At 42.1% G+C, this 15,860-nt stretch overlaps 1 protein-coding gene across 1 annotated transcript in view; it reads left to right on the top strand.

Annotated features, from left to right (window-relative positions):
* LOC127420191 (zinc finger protein 423-like) overlaps positions 1 to 15,860 on the top strand; it is a 65,366-nt gene that overhangs the window by 23,547 nt on the left and 25,959 nt on the right. The window contains exon 5 of the mRNA XM_051662244.1: positions 14,814 to 14,877. Within this exon, the coding sequence (XP_051518204.1) occupies positions 14,814 to 14,877 (64 nt within the window). The remainder of the gene's footprint in view (positions 1 to 14,813; positions 14,878 to 15,860) is intronic.

Raw genomic sequence — 15,860 nt, 5'->3', positions numbered from 1 at the left:
ACATCCCAAAGATGTTCTATTGTATTCAGATCCGGTGACTGGGAAGGCCACTGAAGAACTGTGAACTCATTGTCATGTTCATGAAAGCAGTTTTAGATGACTTTTGCTTTGTGACATGGTGCATTATCATGCTGGAAATAGCCACTAGAAGATGGGTAAATTGTGGCCATGAAGGGATGCACATGTTCAGCAACAATACTCAAACAGGCTGTGGCATTCAAATGATGATTGATTGGTATTAATAGGTCCAAAGTGTGCTAAGAAGACATTCCCCAGACCATTACACCACCAGCCTGGACTGGTTGCACAAGGCAGGTTGGGTCCATGCTCAGAATATTGGATATGGGATACATGCTGTTGGCACCAAATTCTGACTCTACCATCTGTGTGCCTCGAGAAATCGAGATACGTCAAATCAGGCTACATTTTTCCAGTCTTCAACTGTCCAGTTTTGGAGAGCCTGTGCCCACAGCAGCCTCACTTTCTGTTCTTGGCTGACAGAAGTGGAACCCGATGTGGTCATCTGCTGTTGTAGCCCATCCGCCTTGAGGTTCAACTTGTTGTGCATTCTGAGATGCTATTCTACTACAGAGTGGTTATCTGAGTTACCATAGCCTTTCTGTGAGCTCGAACCAGTCTGGCCATTTTCTATTAACCTCTCATCAACAAGGCTTTTCCGTCCACAGAACTGCTGCTCACTGGATGTTTTTTGTTTTTGGCACCGTTCTGAGTAAACTGTAGGACTGTTTGCGTGAATATCCCAGGAAATCAGCAGTTACAGAAATACTCAAACCAGCCCATCTGGCACCAACAATCATACCACGGTCAATCACTGAGATCACATTTTCCCCCATTTTCATGGTTAATGTGAACATTAACTGAAGCTCCTGACCTGTATCTGCAGGATTTTAAGCAGTGCACTGCTGTCACATGATTGGCTGATTAGATAATCACATGAATATGTAGGTGTGCAGGTGTTTCTAATAAAGTGCTCAGTGAGTGTAGTTTTCTATTCTGACCAGTGGTGATTGCTTTAAAGGAATATTCCGGGTTCAGTACAAGTTATAGCTCAATCAAAAGCATTTGTGGCATAAAGTTGATTACAACAAAAAACAACTTTGTCTCATCAATCCTTTAAAAAAAAAAAAAAGAAAAAGCAAAAATAGAGGTTACAGTGAGGCACTTGCAATGAAAATGTATGGGGACAATTTTTGGAGAAATGTGAAGTTTATAATGTTAGAAAAGTACTTTTCTGTATTATTTGAGCTGTAAAGTTGTTTAAATCATTGTTTTACTGTCGTTTGAGTTACGTCGTCATTGCTACAAAGTTGTAAAATTGGACAGAACTGTACACAGAAAAGGTTAGAAAGCAGTTTTATCATGCATGTTGTTTATGCCTTGTGGCTGTACTTATGAAACATTGAGTATTTTCACGTTTATGGATTGGAAGTGATTTTTTGTTGGGTTTTTTTGGGCTTTTTTATAGAAAAGGAGGGATGAGACAAAATCTATTTTGTGATGATAAACATGACACAAATGTGATCGAATGAGCTTAAAGATAAAAATAAAAATTCTCTCATGATTTACTCACCTTTAAGCCATCCCAGATGTTTATGTCTTTCCTTTTTCAGCAGAGCCGAAATGAAGATTTTTATAAGCACATTTTTTAGAATTTAGAATATATTAAAGTATATCTTTTTTTACCCACCTGGTACACAGTACTGTATCTCATGACAAATTAAAAAAAAAGTCCAATACCTTTAAATTGTAAAAATTAAACCAAAAACTAAACTTTTTATTTAATTTTTGAAGTATTCGTAACTTTCATAATTACTAGGTTAAGCTTGCTTGGGTGCAAGATATTGTCTTATAAATGCATGTAATTTGTTGCTCTAGTCTCCACTAGTGTTGGAAATTTGTGGATCAGCTGCTTTCAATTCATGAGCATAAATACCATCCCTCTCTATAAGATCAAACTATATAGATGGATTTTCCTTTGAACAAACAAAAATGAAGACAAAAGAGCATTCAAAACAAGTGAGGGATATAATTGTGGAGAAGCACAAATCTGGGGAAGGATACAAGGCCATTTCAAAGGCTATGAACATATCTCGGAGCTCAGTGCAGTCCATCATACAGAAGTGGAAGAAATATGGAACTACAGACCTTCTGATTGTGCTACAGAAGTCAGTGTCTGTGACTGAAAATAATGTCCATGGCTCGATAATATCAAAACTATTGCACAAAAAGGGGCTGTATGGGAGAGTGGCTAGGAAGAAGCCTTGGCGGGAAAAAAAACCCATGCTCACCCGTAAAGACTTTACAATACTTTTCTTGGAAGATACTGCAATGATGTGGCAGAAGGTCTTGTGGTCTGATGAGATTAAAGTGAAACTTTCTGGCTTAAATGCTAAACTGTATGTGTGGCGCAAAGCCAATTTAACACATCAGCCACACAACACCATCGCTAAAGTGAAACGCTGGTGGCAGCATCATGTTATGGGGGTGCGTTTCAGCAGCATGAACTGCCAGTCTTGTGAAGATTGATTGGATGATGAATGCTGCAAAATACACTGAGATTTTGGATAAGAACCTACTTTCCTCTGCCAGAAAGTGTAAAACTGGGAAGAACTTTGTGTTTCAACAGGACAATGACACAAAGCCAGAGCAACACTGGAGTGGCTTAAAATGAAGAAAATGTATGTCCTTGAGTGGCCCAGTCAAGGTAACCTCTAATTGGTGGAGAGACCTCAAATTTGCTATCCATCACTGATCCCCAACTTACTTGGTGGAGATTGAGCGATTTTGCAAAGAAGAATGGGCTGATATTGCTCCATCACGATCTTCAAAGTTGATAGAGACTCATCCAAAAAGACTGATGGCTGTAATAGCTGCAAAATGTGATTTAACCAAGTATTAAAGGAGCATGAATGATGGTTTTGGGCATTTTTATTTGTCATGATAATACTGTGTACCAGCTGGGGGAAAAAGTCATACTTTAATATATTCTAAATTTGGAATCTGACCAAAATGTGCCCTTTGTAACCTTATAAAACCTAAAAACTAATACATTTTAAGCAAATCAGAATGACTTCCTGAATAAATGAGCAAAAATACTAATTTGTATAAAGTTTTTATGCATCCTATGTAACCTTTTTAAATGTAACAACTAATAAAGTATTAAGCAAATCACTAAGTATGCTGTGATTGTAAAGTTACTGTAGTAATAGATTGTAAAAAATGATTTATGGAAGTGCAAATACTGTATATTACTACACTACATGTCTCAGGTCAGCAGCAATCATCTATACCTTTCTAAGCAGTTAAACATTTTTGGCCATTTCCTTTTGTACATTACACTATTTATTCAAGAAAGTTTGAGCAATGCTATAAATGTGGTAGTGACCAAAAAAAAAAAAAAAAAATGAATGAGGCAAATTCTCTGCTATTTTTAAATATTTGTTAGGGATAAAAGAAAATGGGAAAAGCAGGGTGGAGAGGAATATATATATATATATATATATATATATATTCCTAAACAGTCAAAATAGTCTCTTCAAAACTGGGCAGGGATGAGGACATTGGGGGCCCAGAAAGAGCTAAAGTAGTGGGGTCTGAGAGATCTTTTCTACCAAAAGATTAAAATATTTCATTAAGACTTCATTCGAGGGTACTTGGATATGAATATTAAAAGATAAGATCAACAGTTCGTTTTGACGCTGAATGACAGCAGTCCAGTTTTTGTGTTTAAATATTTATATATACAGTGGAAGTCAGAAGTTTACATACACTTAGGTTGAAGTCATTAAAACTCATTTTTTAACCACTCCAAAGATTTCATATTAGCAAACTCTAGTTTTGGCAAGTCGTTTAGGACATCTACTTTGTGCATGACACAAGTAATTTTTCCAGCAATTGTTTACAGACAGATTGTTTCACTTTTAATTGACTATATCACGATTCCAGTGGGTCAGAAGTTTACATTCACTAAGTTAACTGCCTTTAAGCAGCTTGAAAAATTCCAGAAAATTATGTCAAGCCTTTAGACAATTAGCTTCTGATAGGTGGTGTACTGAACTGAAGACCTCAGAAAAAAAAATTGTGGACCTCCACAAGTCTGGTTCATTCTTGGGAGCAATTTCCAAACACCTGAAGGTACCAAGTTTATCTGTACAAACAATAGTACGCAAGTATAAACACCATGGGACCACCCAGCCATCATACCGCTCAGGAAGGAGATGCATTCTGTCTCCAAGAGATGAACGTAGTTTGGTGTGAAAAGTGCAAATCAATCCCAGAACAACAGCAAAGGACCATGTGAAGATGCTGGAGGAAACAGGTAGACAAGTATCTATATCCACAGTAAAACGAGTCCTATATTGACATAACATGAAAGGCTGCTCAGCAAGGAAGAAGCCACTGCTCCAAAACCACCATAAAAAAGCCAGACTACAGTTTGCAGGTGCACATGTGGACAAAGATCTTACTTTTTGGAGAAAAGTCCTCAAGTCTGATGAAACAAAAATTGAACTGTTTGGCCATAATGACCATCATTATGTCAGGAGGAAAAAGGATGAGGCTTGCAAGCCGAAGAACACCATCCCAGTCGTGAAGCATGGGGGTGTCAGCATCATGTTATTGGGGTGCTTTCCTGAAGGAGGGACTGGTGCACTTCACAAAATAGATGGCATCATGAGGAAGGAAAATTATGTGGATATATTGAAGCAACATCTTAAGACATCAGCCAGGAAGTTAAAGCTTGGTCGCAAATGGGTCTTCAAAATGGACAACGACCCCAAGCATACCTCCAAAGTTGTGGAAAAACAGCTTAAGGACAAATAAGTCAAGGTATTGGAGTGGCCATCACAAAGCCCTGACAGCAATCTGAGAAAAAATTTGTTGGCAGAAATGAAAAAGCGTGTGTGAGCAAGGAGGCCTAAAAACCTGACTCAGTTACACCAGTTCTGTCTGGAGGAATGAGCCAAAATTCCAGCAACTTATTGTGAGAAGCTTGTGGAAGACTACAGAAAAAGTTTGACACAAGTTAAAAGCAATGCTACCACATATTAACTAATCACACATATACAGTGAAGTTCTTTTTTTCACATATCCCAGCTAAGCTAGGGTCAGAGTGCAGGGTCAGCTATGATACAGTGCCCCTGGAGCAGATAGGGTCAAGGGCCTTGCTCAAGGGCCCAACAGTGGTATCTTGGTGGTGCTGGGGCTTGAACCCCTGATCTTCTGATCAGTAACACAGAGCCTTAACCACTGAGCCACCACTGCCCTAAGTGTGTATTATGTAATCCTGCTCCGTGCACCTATACACGTATGCTAACACAATCACTCAGCCAGGTGTCAGATAAGTAGCACAAACATTCAGAGCTCAGTCCTGATCCGGAACGGAGTCCACCTATTGTGTACCCCGATATAGAGTTTGTCAGTGGCATCAACCAAACAGTAACCATTTTTGATGTAGACCTATAATAATAACAAAAAGCTTATTGTGGCAGTTGTAACAATACCTTTTATTTAATTCAACTATAAAATACATAGTAACAATCTGTATAAAACAATTTGTATTTACATTAATGCTACACAATAATACAAGAAAACAGTGTTGAGAAATCAGCTCCCAAAGTCACCAGAATTGAACAATAAAACCCAAAATGAGAGTTCCCAAAGCATGCACACTCCAGTCTAGTCGGAGACGGAAAAGCGCCATTAAACACAAGAAGAAGAAGAATTTGTCTGGAAGTGTTTGAATGTGTTTAACTTCATTTGTGAGTTTATATTTGTTTTAATGTGTTTGTATTTTTCTGTCTGTGATGTTTTAATGATGGTAATCGAAGCTTATTATCGTCGTTTGTGGTGGTTTTGTGATGAACATGTTCAAATATTCAGTTTCAGAAGAAACTAAATTCTCGTTCCCTCGTAATAAATTTACCATGTTTTTACTACAGTAACCCTATTTTAACCATGATATCCGTAGTGAAACCACAGTAATACAGGGAAACGAAAACTAAGTGTAAAAAAAAAACATAATTTTGTCATTATTATGATTTTATTGCAATTACCATAGTTTAACTGTGGTTACTGTTGTAGTTTAACCATAGTATTTGTAGTAAAACTTTAGTAACCACAAGATTATCCATGGTAGTTCATTAATCTATAGTAGAACCATGGTAACTACATATACATTATACTGTATCCAAAGCATAGTTTTCACTAAAAAACTAACATGGCCCACCTCAGTCATATTTACTATAGTAAAACCTTGGTTTTCACCAAAACTATGATTACTACAGCCTACAATATTACTTTAATAAAACCATGTTTCAGACCCAAAAAAACAAAACATGTTTTTACTACAGTATGATTTATTGTCTACAGTGTGTTTTTACTATAGATTAACCATGGTTAATTGTGTGGTTACTATGATTTTACTACAAATACCATAGTTAAACAACCACAGTAACCATAGCTATGGTATTTGCATTAAAACCTTAATAACCACAAAATTATGATTTTTATTATCACAGTTTTCATTTTCCTGTATTATTACGGACTCTATGGTGTCATTTCAAATATCATGGGTAACATATGTTTACTGTAGTAAAATCATGGTAAATTTATTGCGGGCAGAACGTAAAACAATTTCAGAAAAGAAAAAATCCCGCCCTGTCCTCTAAGAGGCTCCATAGAAATCTGAGAATATCATGATTAATTTCTGATATATGAGCTTGTTAAATTCAGCGGCTGATTGTAAATAAGTTACGTGAAGGTGAGAATATGTTGTATATATCCTTTTATAGGCTAATTTCAGGGTTTTCCTGGGTCAAAAAAGTAGGATTTGGCTTGGGGCCCCCATATTCTCAGAAACAGCCCTGTATATATATAAATTATAATAAAAAGAAGAATGAGGACAGTTTTTGCATTAGTAGGATTGGGTCAAGTGCTCATGAAAGAGATGCGTCTTTAAATGTTTCTTGAAGATGGCTAAAGAATCAGCTGCTCAGGTGGGGTTTAGCAGGTCGTTCCACCATCAAGGAACAGTTGAAGTGAAAGTCTGGGAAAGTGATTTTGTGCCCATGTGAGATGGCACAACGAGGTGCCGCTCTCCCACTGATCTTTAGCTTCTGGATGGCACATAGACTTGAAGTAGTGAGTGTAGATAGGGGGGTGTTGAGACAGCGGAGTCAGTGGTTGTATATAATATTTACATTGGATATTGAAATGATTACTCAGTAGAAATCAAATGGGTCACACAAGTTTTGTGGTCGAGTGACTGTGATGCTTGTGTGACGCTCCATGAAAAAAGGTTTCAAAAGAGAAGCATATTTAGTGCTTGTGAAGTGGGAACGCGAGATGAAAATTATTGAACTGATCTTTTTGAGTTTGATCAATCTCAGTCCATTAAATCATGATTTTTTTTAGATTGATGATTTCATCATGGAAATCTCTCAGCTGAAGAAAGAGGTGCATGTTGTTTTTCTCTCTTTGGTGTTTCAATGATCGTAATAGAAGCTTATTGCTGAATATGGCAGTTTTGTGATGGACGCTTTAAAATATTCAGTTTCAGGAGAAACAAGCAAAAACAATCTGAATATCATGTTTAATTTCTGATATATGAGCTTGTTGAATCCATCGGCTGATTGTAAATGAGTTCAGTGAAGACAATTATAATTACGATAATTCTGCTGTCATTAAAATTAAACTAAACACAAAGCACACAATTATATTTATACCGTCTCAGAAACAGTTATTTCAACAAAGTTGTTCTTGTGTATAATCCTATAATAATCTTTTTGAGTCTGATGAATGTCAGTCCATTATAATGATGATGTTTTTGTGTTCAGATGTTCATCATGAGAGAGCAGGTGGATGTGATCTGCTGGAAATCAGTAGGAACTGATCTGTCCATGCTGGATATTGATGATTTCATCACAGAAATCTCTCAGCTGAAGAAAGAGGTGACGTCACTGAAGACAAAGCTGATGGAGAGAGAGGACAGGTTACAGGTTAAACATTCATTTCATCCTTAAAGTTGAGATTGTAAGCTTTCAAATGATGTGATATGATGAACGGTACAGATGTGATTGTGTTGTGTTTGTCAGGAGCTGGAAAAGGTTTCCTGTCAATCTTCAGTGTGTGTGACTGATGGGACCTCCACAGAATGTCAGGATTCAGTGTGGAGCGGCAGAGATCAGTCCACACCACAGCGACTGCTGGACAAACTCTCTGAACAGAGATCCAGAGACACACAGGACTCACAGCTCACTTTACTCTGTTCCACTGCTGGTAATCAGGGTGATCAAACCTCCACAGAGTCTCTGACTTCTGTTTGTAACACTGGAGAACAACAGATGCTGCAGATACCAGAGAAGAATGAAGTGAAGCAGGAGGAGATAAAATAAAAAATCACAGCAGAGGAACAACAGAGCGATGAAGATGTTTTTATTTCTGCAGGTATGTTTTAAATGTTTGTGACAATCGACCATCATGTCAGAATCTGTTTCAAGAAAGATGACTCAAAAGTCGCATTAAAAAGTTCTCAGTTGTTTTTATTGTTGTTTTTGAAGTGCTCTGTTGTCTTTTATATTTTTTGCAGTTCCACAGAAATTTTAACAATAAAATAGAAAAATAACATTTTGAGCAAGGAAACAAATGAACAAAACCCCTTTTAAATTGTTCATTTAGGTCTATATTTGACCCTATTATATCGCTATACACTGATGAGACAAAACATTATGACCACTCACAGGTGAAGTGAATAACGCTGATCATCTCCTAACAAGGCCACATGTCAAGGTCTGGGTAAAATAGATGATAAGCAAACAATCAGTTCTCGTAGTCAACATATTGAAATCAGGAGAAATGGGAAGATGACTTTGACAAGGGCCAAATTGTTATGGCCAGATGACGGGGTCAGAGCATCTCTGAAACGGCAAGGTTTGTGGTGTGCTCCCAGTCTGCAGTGGTGAGTTTCTACCGACAGTAGTCCTAGGAGGGACAAACCACAAACTGGCAACAGGGTGTTGGGCGGTTATTAGACTTGCCACGATATAATTTTCTCACGGTGCAGTGTTCACGTTCAAACTGACTAACACTGGTATTACTGCTGGTTGGATGCTAAGTGGTACTATGGGGTATTTACATTAAGCAATAGCCTACACAATAACGCAAGGTAGTTTGATTTCAAGCCTTGAACTTTATTTTTTATTTATTTTAACTAAAAATTGTAATGAAACTGGAAAAAAATTAAGTGCAATTAAAATTGTGTTGTTCAACTTTTTGAAGGATGACTTTTCAACAGTTGTGAAGGGCAGCATCTCTTTGGCAACAAACCTATGTCATCCGTGCATTCTCTACCGGTCGGGTATTTTGTTGTCCGGGCAAATACAGTTGAAGTCAGAAGTGTACATACACTTAGGTTGGTCATTAAAACTCTTTTCTTTTTTTTTTTTTTTTTTGTGATTAACATTTTTATTGATTCCCACAGAAGACACAAAAAACAAAACATATATACATGGAATCAACATTTAACATTTAATCCCCACCTCGACCCCCAACAAACACTCCCGTGGTCACATGAGCATATACACACTTAAATAAATAATATATATATATATATATATATATATATATATATATATATATATATATATATATATATAATAATCACACACATCTACATCTAAACCTCTCTCTCTCCGCTACCTCTCCCCGAGAGCCCTCCAAGAACGCCAACCACTTGCCCCATTTCCCAGCAAACAAATCCAAATTACCCAGTCTACTAAATACCATTTCCTCATAAGCCGCCACCCTCCCCATCTCCATGCTCCACTCCTGAAATGAGGGTGCTCCAGCCAACTTCCATCCCCTCAAACAATCTGTCTGGCAACCATCATACTGGTCAGGATCCAGTTTTTTATGTTTTTATTCCCCACATCGATGACCTCCCCATTGCCCAAAACACAGAGTCTGGGGAAAAACGAAATCCAATCTGAACCTTCATCCAAAACCCCTGGATCTCAACACACCATCAAAAAACATGGGCCGTGTCTCCATCCTCTGATTGGTATCGCCAGCAGGTGGGTGTGTCTTTAAGACCAAGCCTATACAATCTAGTGGGGGTCCAGTAGAATCGATGTATAATCTTGAATTGCATAAGGCGGACCCTTGCATCTCTAGATGCAGACTTGACTTTTTGTTTAAATCCTTGCCCACACTCCTTCCTCCAATACCAAGTTTAAATTTTAATCCCATAATCTCTTGATAGATGTTAAAGCTCCATCCCCCAGACTGTGAATTAGCAGGGAGTAATACACTGATGCCTCATAACCTTTTCCAAAAGCAGTAATCACCACTCCCAGAGTATCTACCGCTTTAGGGGGTTGTGTGCTACTCCCAAAAATAGTACAGAGCAGGTGGCACAGCTGTAAATACCTAAAAAAACTGAGATCTAGGAATCCCAAAATGTTGAACAAATCTTCGAAAGATCTCAACACTCTGCTCTCATATAGGTCACCGAGTGTAGTAACCCCCCTCACAATCCACTCTGACCAGCAGAAAGGGGACTTATCAATACATAATTTAGGGTTCAGCCATATGCTTGAAGCAACATTTAAATAAATGTCCGAATTAAACATTCTGGACACTTTTGTCCATACTGAGTGCAAATGCGAGATAACGGGGTGTAATTTCTCCAATTAGATAGAAAGGCTTTGCAATAGCAAAATAGGGGCAAGAATTTCCCATTCAATACAAAACCAGGGAGGGGCTCTCTCAGGTAGAAGCGACCAATGAGCCAAATGTCTAAGACCGAATGCATAATAATAAAACAAAATCTTGGGTAAGCCTAGCCCACCTTTGTCAATCGGCCTATGCAACTTATTAAAATGTAATCTAGGATGCTTACCATTCCAAATGAAGGAATTCGCTATGCTATCAAAATACTTGAAATAAGAGAGGGGGACATCTACAGGGAGAGTGTGGCAGCGGGGGCGTGGTCAAGCATCTCTCCGGAGAGAGAGAAAGCGGTAAAGGCGCTTACACCTGAGCTAAATTATGTCTAACACCTGTCTCTAATTTCAGTGAGCACGGGGAGAGCAGCTTAAAAGAGCCACACCGCCAGCAGTCGGGGAGAGAGAGAAACAAGTGTGCAGCATGGTCAAACTGTTTCCGTTACATGTTGAAGCTATTGAGTGTTTTGTGAAGAAGTTTGTTTATTTTTGAGAGTGAATGATTGAACTGAATGAAAACCCTGAAAGAGTGAATCTGTTGCACAGAAGAGAATAAAACGCCTACCTAAACCAGGAAACCTTGCTTCTCGCCTCCTCCTTCCATTGAGAAGTGTTACACTGGTGCCGAAACCCGGGATTAGTTCGAAGATGGACGGAAGTTGCCCCGTAGAGTCCTTCCAGTTGGCTGAGATCCTCCAAGCCCTCGCTGGCTTACATCGGATCCACCAGCAAACCCTGCTTGAGCTCCGGCAAGATCAGGATCGCCGGTTTGTGGAACTCCTACGTGCACAAGCAGAGGACCGGCAGACGATCCGGAGCCTCCTCAGCCAGGAGGCACCCCCAGCCGTGACCCTACACATTCACACGCCGTTGCCTCCGCCTGCGTTACAGAAGATGGGGACGGCGGACGACCCCGAAGCATTCCTCCACTTGTTTGAATGCACTGCCAAGATCTGGGGCTGGCCGCTCGGCCAGTGGGCAGCCTGACTTATTCCGTTGTTGTCCGGGGCAGCCCAGCTCGCGGCTCAACAACTGCCGGCATCAAGCCTCCTGGCTTACGGAGATTTGAAAAAAGCCATCCTACAACAGGTTGGGCGGAGTCCAGAGGAGAATTGTCAACACTTCCGGAGCCTGAAGCTGGAGAGCTCTGACTGCCCGTTTGCCTTTGCCCAACGGCTCCGTGACGCCTGCCGAAGATGGTTGCTAGCGGGGGACCGCGGTGTCGACGGGACCATTGACCAGGTGGTACTGGAGCAACTAATACATCGACTGCCAAAGGGGACGGCGGAGTGGGTCCAGTGCCACCGCCTGGCGTCGCTGGAGGAAGCCGTCCGGCTTGCGGAGGACCACATGGCGGTGATCCTGAGGGCGGAAGAGCCCTCCTACTCTCTCTCTCCTCCCCCTGTCTCATTCCTCTCCCCTCTCTCCTCTCGTTCTGCTCTCTCCCCAGGGCCCGTTCCTGCCCCACGCAGACGTGGAGTACTTCAGCCACCGAGACCAGCTCCCCGGGCGTGGGAGGCAACACCCTTCCCTACCCCGATGCCCCGCCACTCTCCCTCTCAGGGGGGGCGCCCGCCGACGCAAGTACGGGTGTAGCGCCTGGGCCAGCCTGCGGGAGGTGCGGGGACCCGGACCACTTCTGGGATCAATGCCCTCTGATGGAGCTGGGGACGGTGGTGCGTGTCTTGGACCTCCCGCAGGCTGCCCCGACCGGGCCGGAGCATACCGGATACCGGTAAGTGTCAAGGGGCGTACTCACCAAGCGTTGGTGGACACCGGGTGTAATCAAACCACTATCCACCAACGGTTGGTTCAACCCGAGGCTTTGGGCACAACTAAAAGGTGAGGGTGAAATGTGTGCACGGGGATATTCACAAGTATCCGGTAGTGACCCTGACGATTAAATTCCGGGGGAAAAAGCATAGAGTGGATGCCGCGGTTAGTTCCCGTCTCACCCATCTGCTGATTTTGGGGACTGATTGGCCTGATTTTAGAGTTTTATTAAAGGGAATTTGTGCGGATGGGTCCTGTATGAAATTAGAGAGATGTGCAATGTGCGATGCTCTGGCAGGGGAGGCAGAGCCGGGCCGTCCTCGACAGCTCCATGTCATAATGACGAGAGAGGGCGAGAGGCTGTAGCCCCTCCCCTTCTCAGGGAATTCCCTGAGGGGGATTTCCCTTTGGAGCAGTCGCGAGACGAAACCCTCAAACACGCCTTTGACCAAGTGAGAGTCATCGATGGTCAACGACTCCAGCCTGACATCGCCCTTTTATACCCCTATTTTGCAATTATAAATGAGCGGTTGTATAGAGTGACACAGGACGCTCAGACTAAAGAGGATACAACCCAACTTTTGATTCCACGGAGCCGTCGGGAAATGGTATTCCAGGCGGCTCATTATAATCCCATGACGGGTCACTTAGGAGAAAGGAAAACACTGAACCGTCTAATAGCCCGCTTCTATTGGCCGGGTATTGACGGTGATGTCCCCAGGTGGTGTGCGGCATGCCGTAAATGCCAGCTGGTTAACCCACCGGCCACCCCAAAAGCACCATTGCGCCCTCTTCCGTTGATCGAGGTCCCCTTTGAGAGAATTGGAATGGACCTCATCGGGCCATTAGAACAGTCAGCACGCGGACATCGCTTTGTATTGGTCCTAGTGGAATATGCAACGCGATATCCAGAAGCAGTGCCTCTTTGCAACATCTCAGCACGCAGTGTTGCGGAGGCACTTTTCAAAATAATCTCCCGGGTGGGGATTCCGAAAGAAATCCTCACCGATCAGGGCACAACGTTTATGTAACGAACACTATGCGAGCTGTACGAATTGTTGTATATTAAATCAATTCGCACCAGAGTGCGAGCGATTTAATAAAACTCTTAAAAATATGATTCGTAAGTTCGTGCACGACGATGCTAGAAATTAGAATAAATGGCTCGACCCCCTGTTATTTGCAGTATGAGAGGTCCCACAAGCCTCCACTGGCTTCTCCCCATTTGAGCTGTTGTATGGGCAACGCCCATACGATGTGCTTGATGTATTGCAAGAGGCCTGGGAGGAGGGACCTTCAAATAGTAAGAATGAAATTCAATACGTTCTTGATGTTAGAGCAAAACTCCACACTTTGGGGCAGCTAACACAGGAGAATTTGCTCCAAGCTCAAGAACGACAGCGCCAACTGTATGACTGGGGAACTCAGCTAAGGGAATTTGCACCAGGAGATAAGGTACTCGTATTACTTCCCACATCAAGCTCTAAATTACTCGCCAAGTGGCAAGGACCCTTTGAGGTCACACGAGGAGTGGGAGATCTCGATTATGAGGTTAAACGAACTGATAGAGGGGGTGCACGTCAAATATACCACCTCAATCTCCTGAAAATGTGGAGGGGGGCGGTCCCTGTGACGTTGGCTACGGTAGTTCCCGAGAAGGCGGGAACAGCAACGTACGACAAATTGTATGATATCACAGAATGTTTTTAAGATTCGCGTTCAAGGGAACAGCGTATCAATTCAAAGTCCTGCCCTTCGGACTGTCTCTGGCTCCTCGTACATTCACGAAGTGCATCGATGCAGTTCTCGCCCCTCTGAGACTGAGCGGCGTACGCGTCTTGAACTACCTCGACGATTGGCTGTTACTGGCGCAATCAGAGGCACTGTTATGCCAGCACAGAGACTTACTGCTTCAGTATCTAAACCTCAATGGGCCTCAATGTGAACTGGGCGAAGAGCACGCTCTCCCCTAGCCAACAAATCTCCTTTTTGGGAGTCCGCCTCGACTCCACGAGCGGGCGCGTGCACCTCACGAGCGAGTGCGTTCAGGCCATTCTATAGTGTATGTCTCAGTTCAGACTGGGGAGAACACTTCCACTGAAGCTGTTTCAGAAAGCATTGGGATTTATGGCGGCGGCATCCATCATTCCATTAGGTCTCTTACACATGTGACTTCTGCAGTGCTGGCTGAAGCGCCGTGTGCCACAACTTGCTTGGCGCCAAGAGTGCATACGCATGACTATATCCCGCCGCTGTATAGCTGTTTTAGCAGCATGGACAGCTCTTGCATTTTACCAGTGAGGTGTTGCGCTGGGGCAAGTTGTCAGGTGGTAAGTGGTCACCACGGATGCTTCCAACACAGGTTGGGAGGCAGTGTGCGATGGACGCCCAGCTTTCGGCACCTGGACAGGGGCAAAGAAAGCATGCCACATCAACCGCCTAGAGCTATCGGTTGTATTTCTAGACTTAAAGGCTTTTCAGTCAGAAATAGCGAGCTGTCATGTCCTGGTTCGCTCAGAAAACATGACAGTTGTGGCATATATAAACCGCTAAAGCAGAATTCATTCACTGCGACTGTTGAGACTGACACGTCACCTCCTCCTATGGAGCGAGCATCATCTCCTCTCCCTGAGAGCGACATATGTCCCAGACCACCTGAATTACAGTGCGGACCTACTGTCACGCCAAGGGGTGATACCGGGCGAATGGAGACTTCATCCTTAAACTGTATTGAGGATTTTGGAAATATTCGGCAAAGCAGAAATCGATCTATTTGCCTAAGTGGAGAATGCTCACTGTCCCCTCACTTTAAGCGCTCACACTTCTGACACTGCTGACAGCTGCACGAGAGCAAGAGAGGGAGAGACAGAGCGGATTTATTTGCACAGCTTCTGTAATTACAGTTTGATACAAAAACAAGTTTACTGATTATTGACACATCTGTGTCTATTGGTTTACTAATATAAAGACTAATTTGCAGCTGTACTGTAAAGTGAATTAAAGTGTGCGGGAATTTCCCGCATTATGAACATGGAAATTGCGGGAATTATAAAAATTGTACACAATAGCCGTAATCCCGTGCCGAATTTCTGCCTCTGCAAATTGTTTTATATTAAAATATTGAAGTTGCCCTGGTTCCCTATCTGTCACTCACTCGATGTTGTGTTGATGTAGTGACACTAGGGGTCACTCTTGGGAGCCCGAAACACTTCTGGGTTTTGATAAAAGGCCAATGAAAATTGGTGAGTGGTATTTACATACCACTCCACCGGACATACGGGTATAAAAGGAGCTGGTATGCAACCACTCATTCAGATTTTCTCTTCGGAGCCGAACAGTCAATGT

Source organism: Myxocyprinus asiaticus, chromosome 29 (genome assembly GCF_019703515.2).
Source record: "Myxocyprinus asiaticus isolate MX2 ecotype Aquarium Trade chromosome 29, UBuf_Myxa_2, whole genome shotgun sequence".
In the NCBI taxonomy this organism is placed as follows: Eukaryota; Metazoa; Chordata; class Actinopteri; order Cypriniformes; family Catostomidae; genus Myxocyprinus; species Myxocyprinus asiaticus.
Note: the sequence above shows the minus strand (reverse complement) of the source record. Positions and strands in the feature narration are given on the sequence as shown.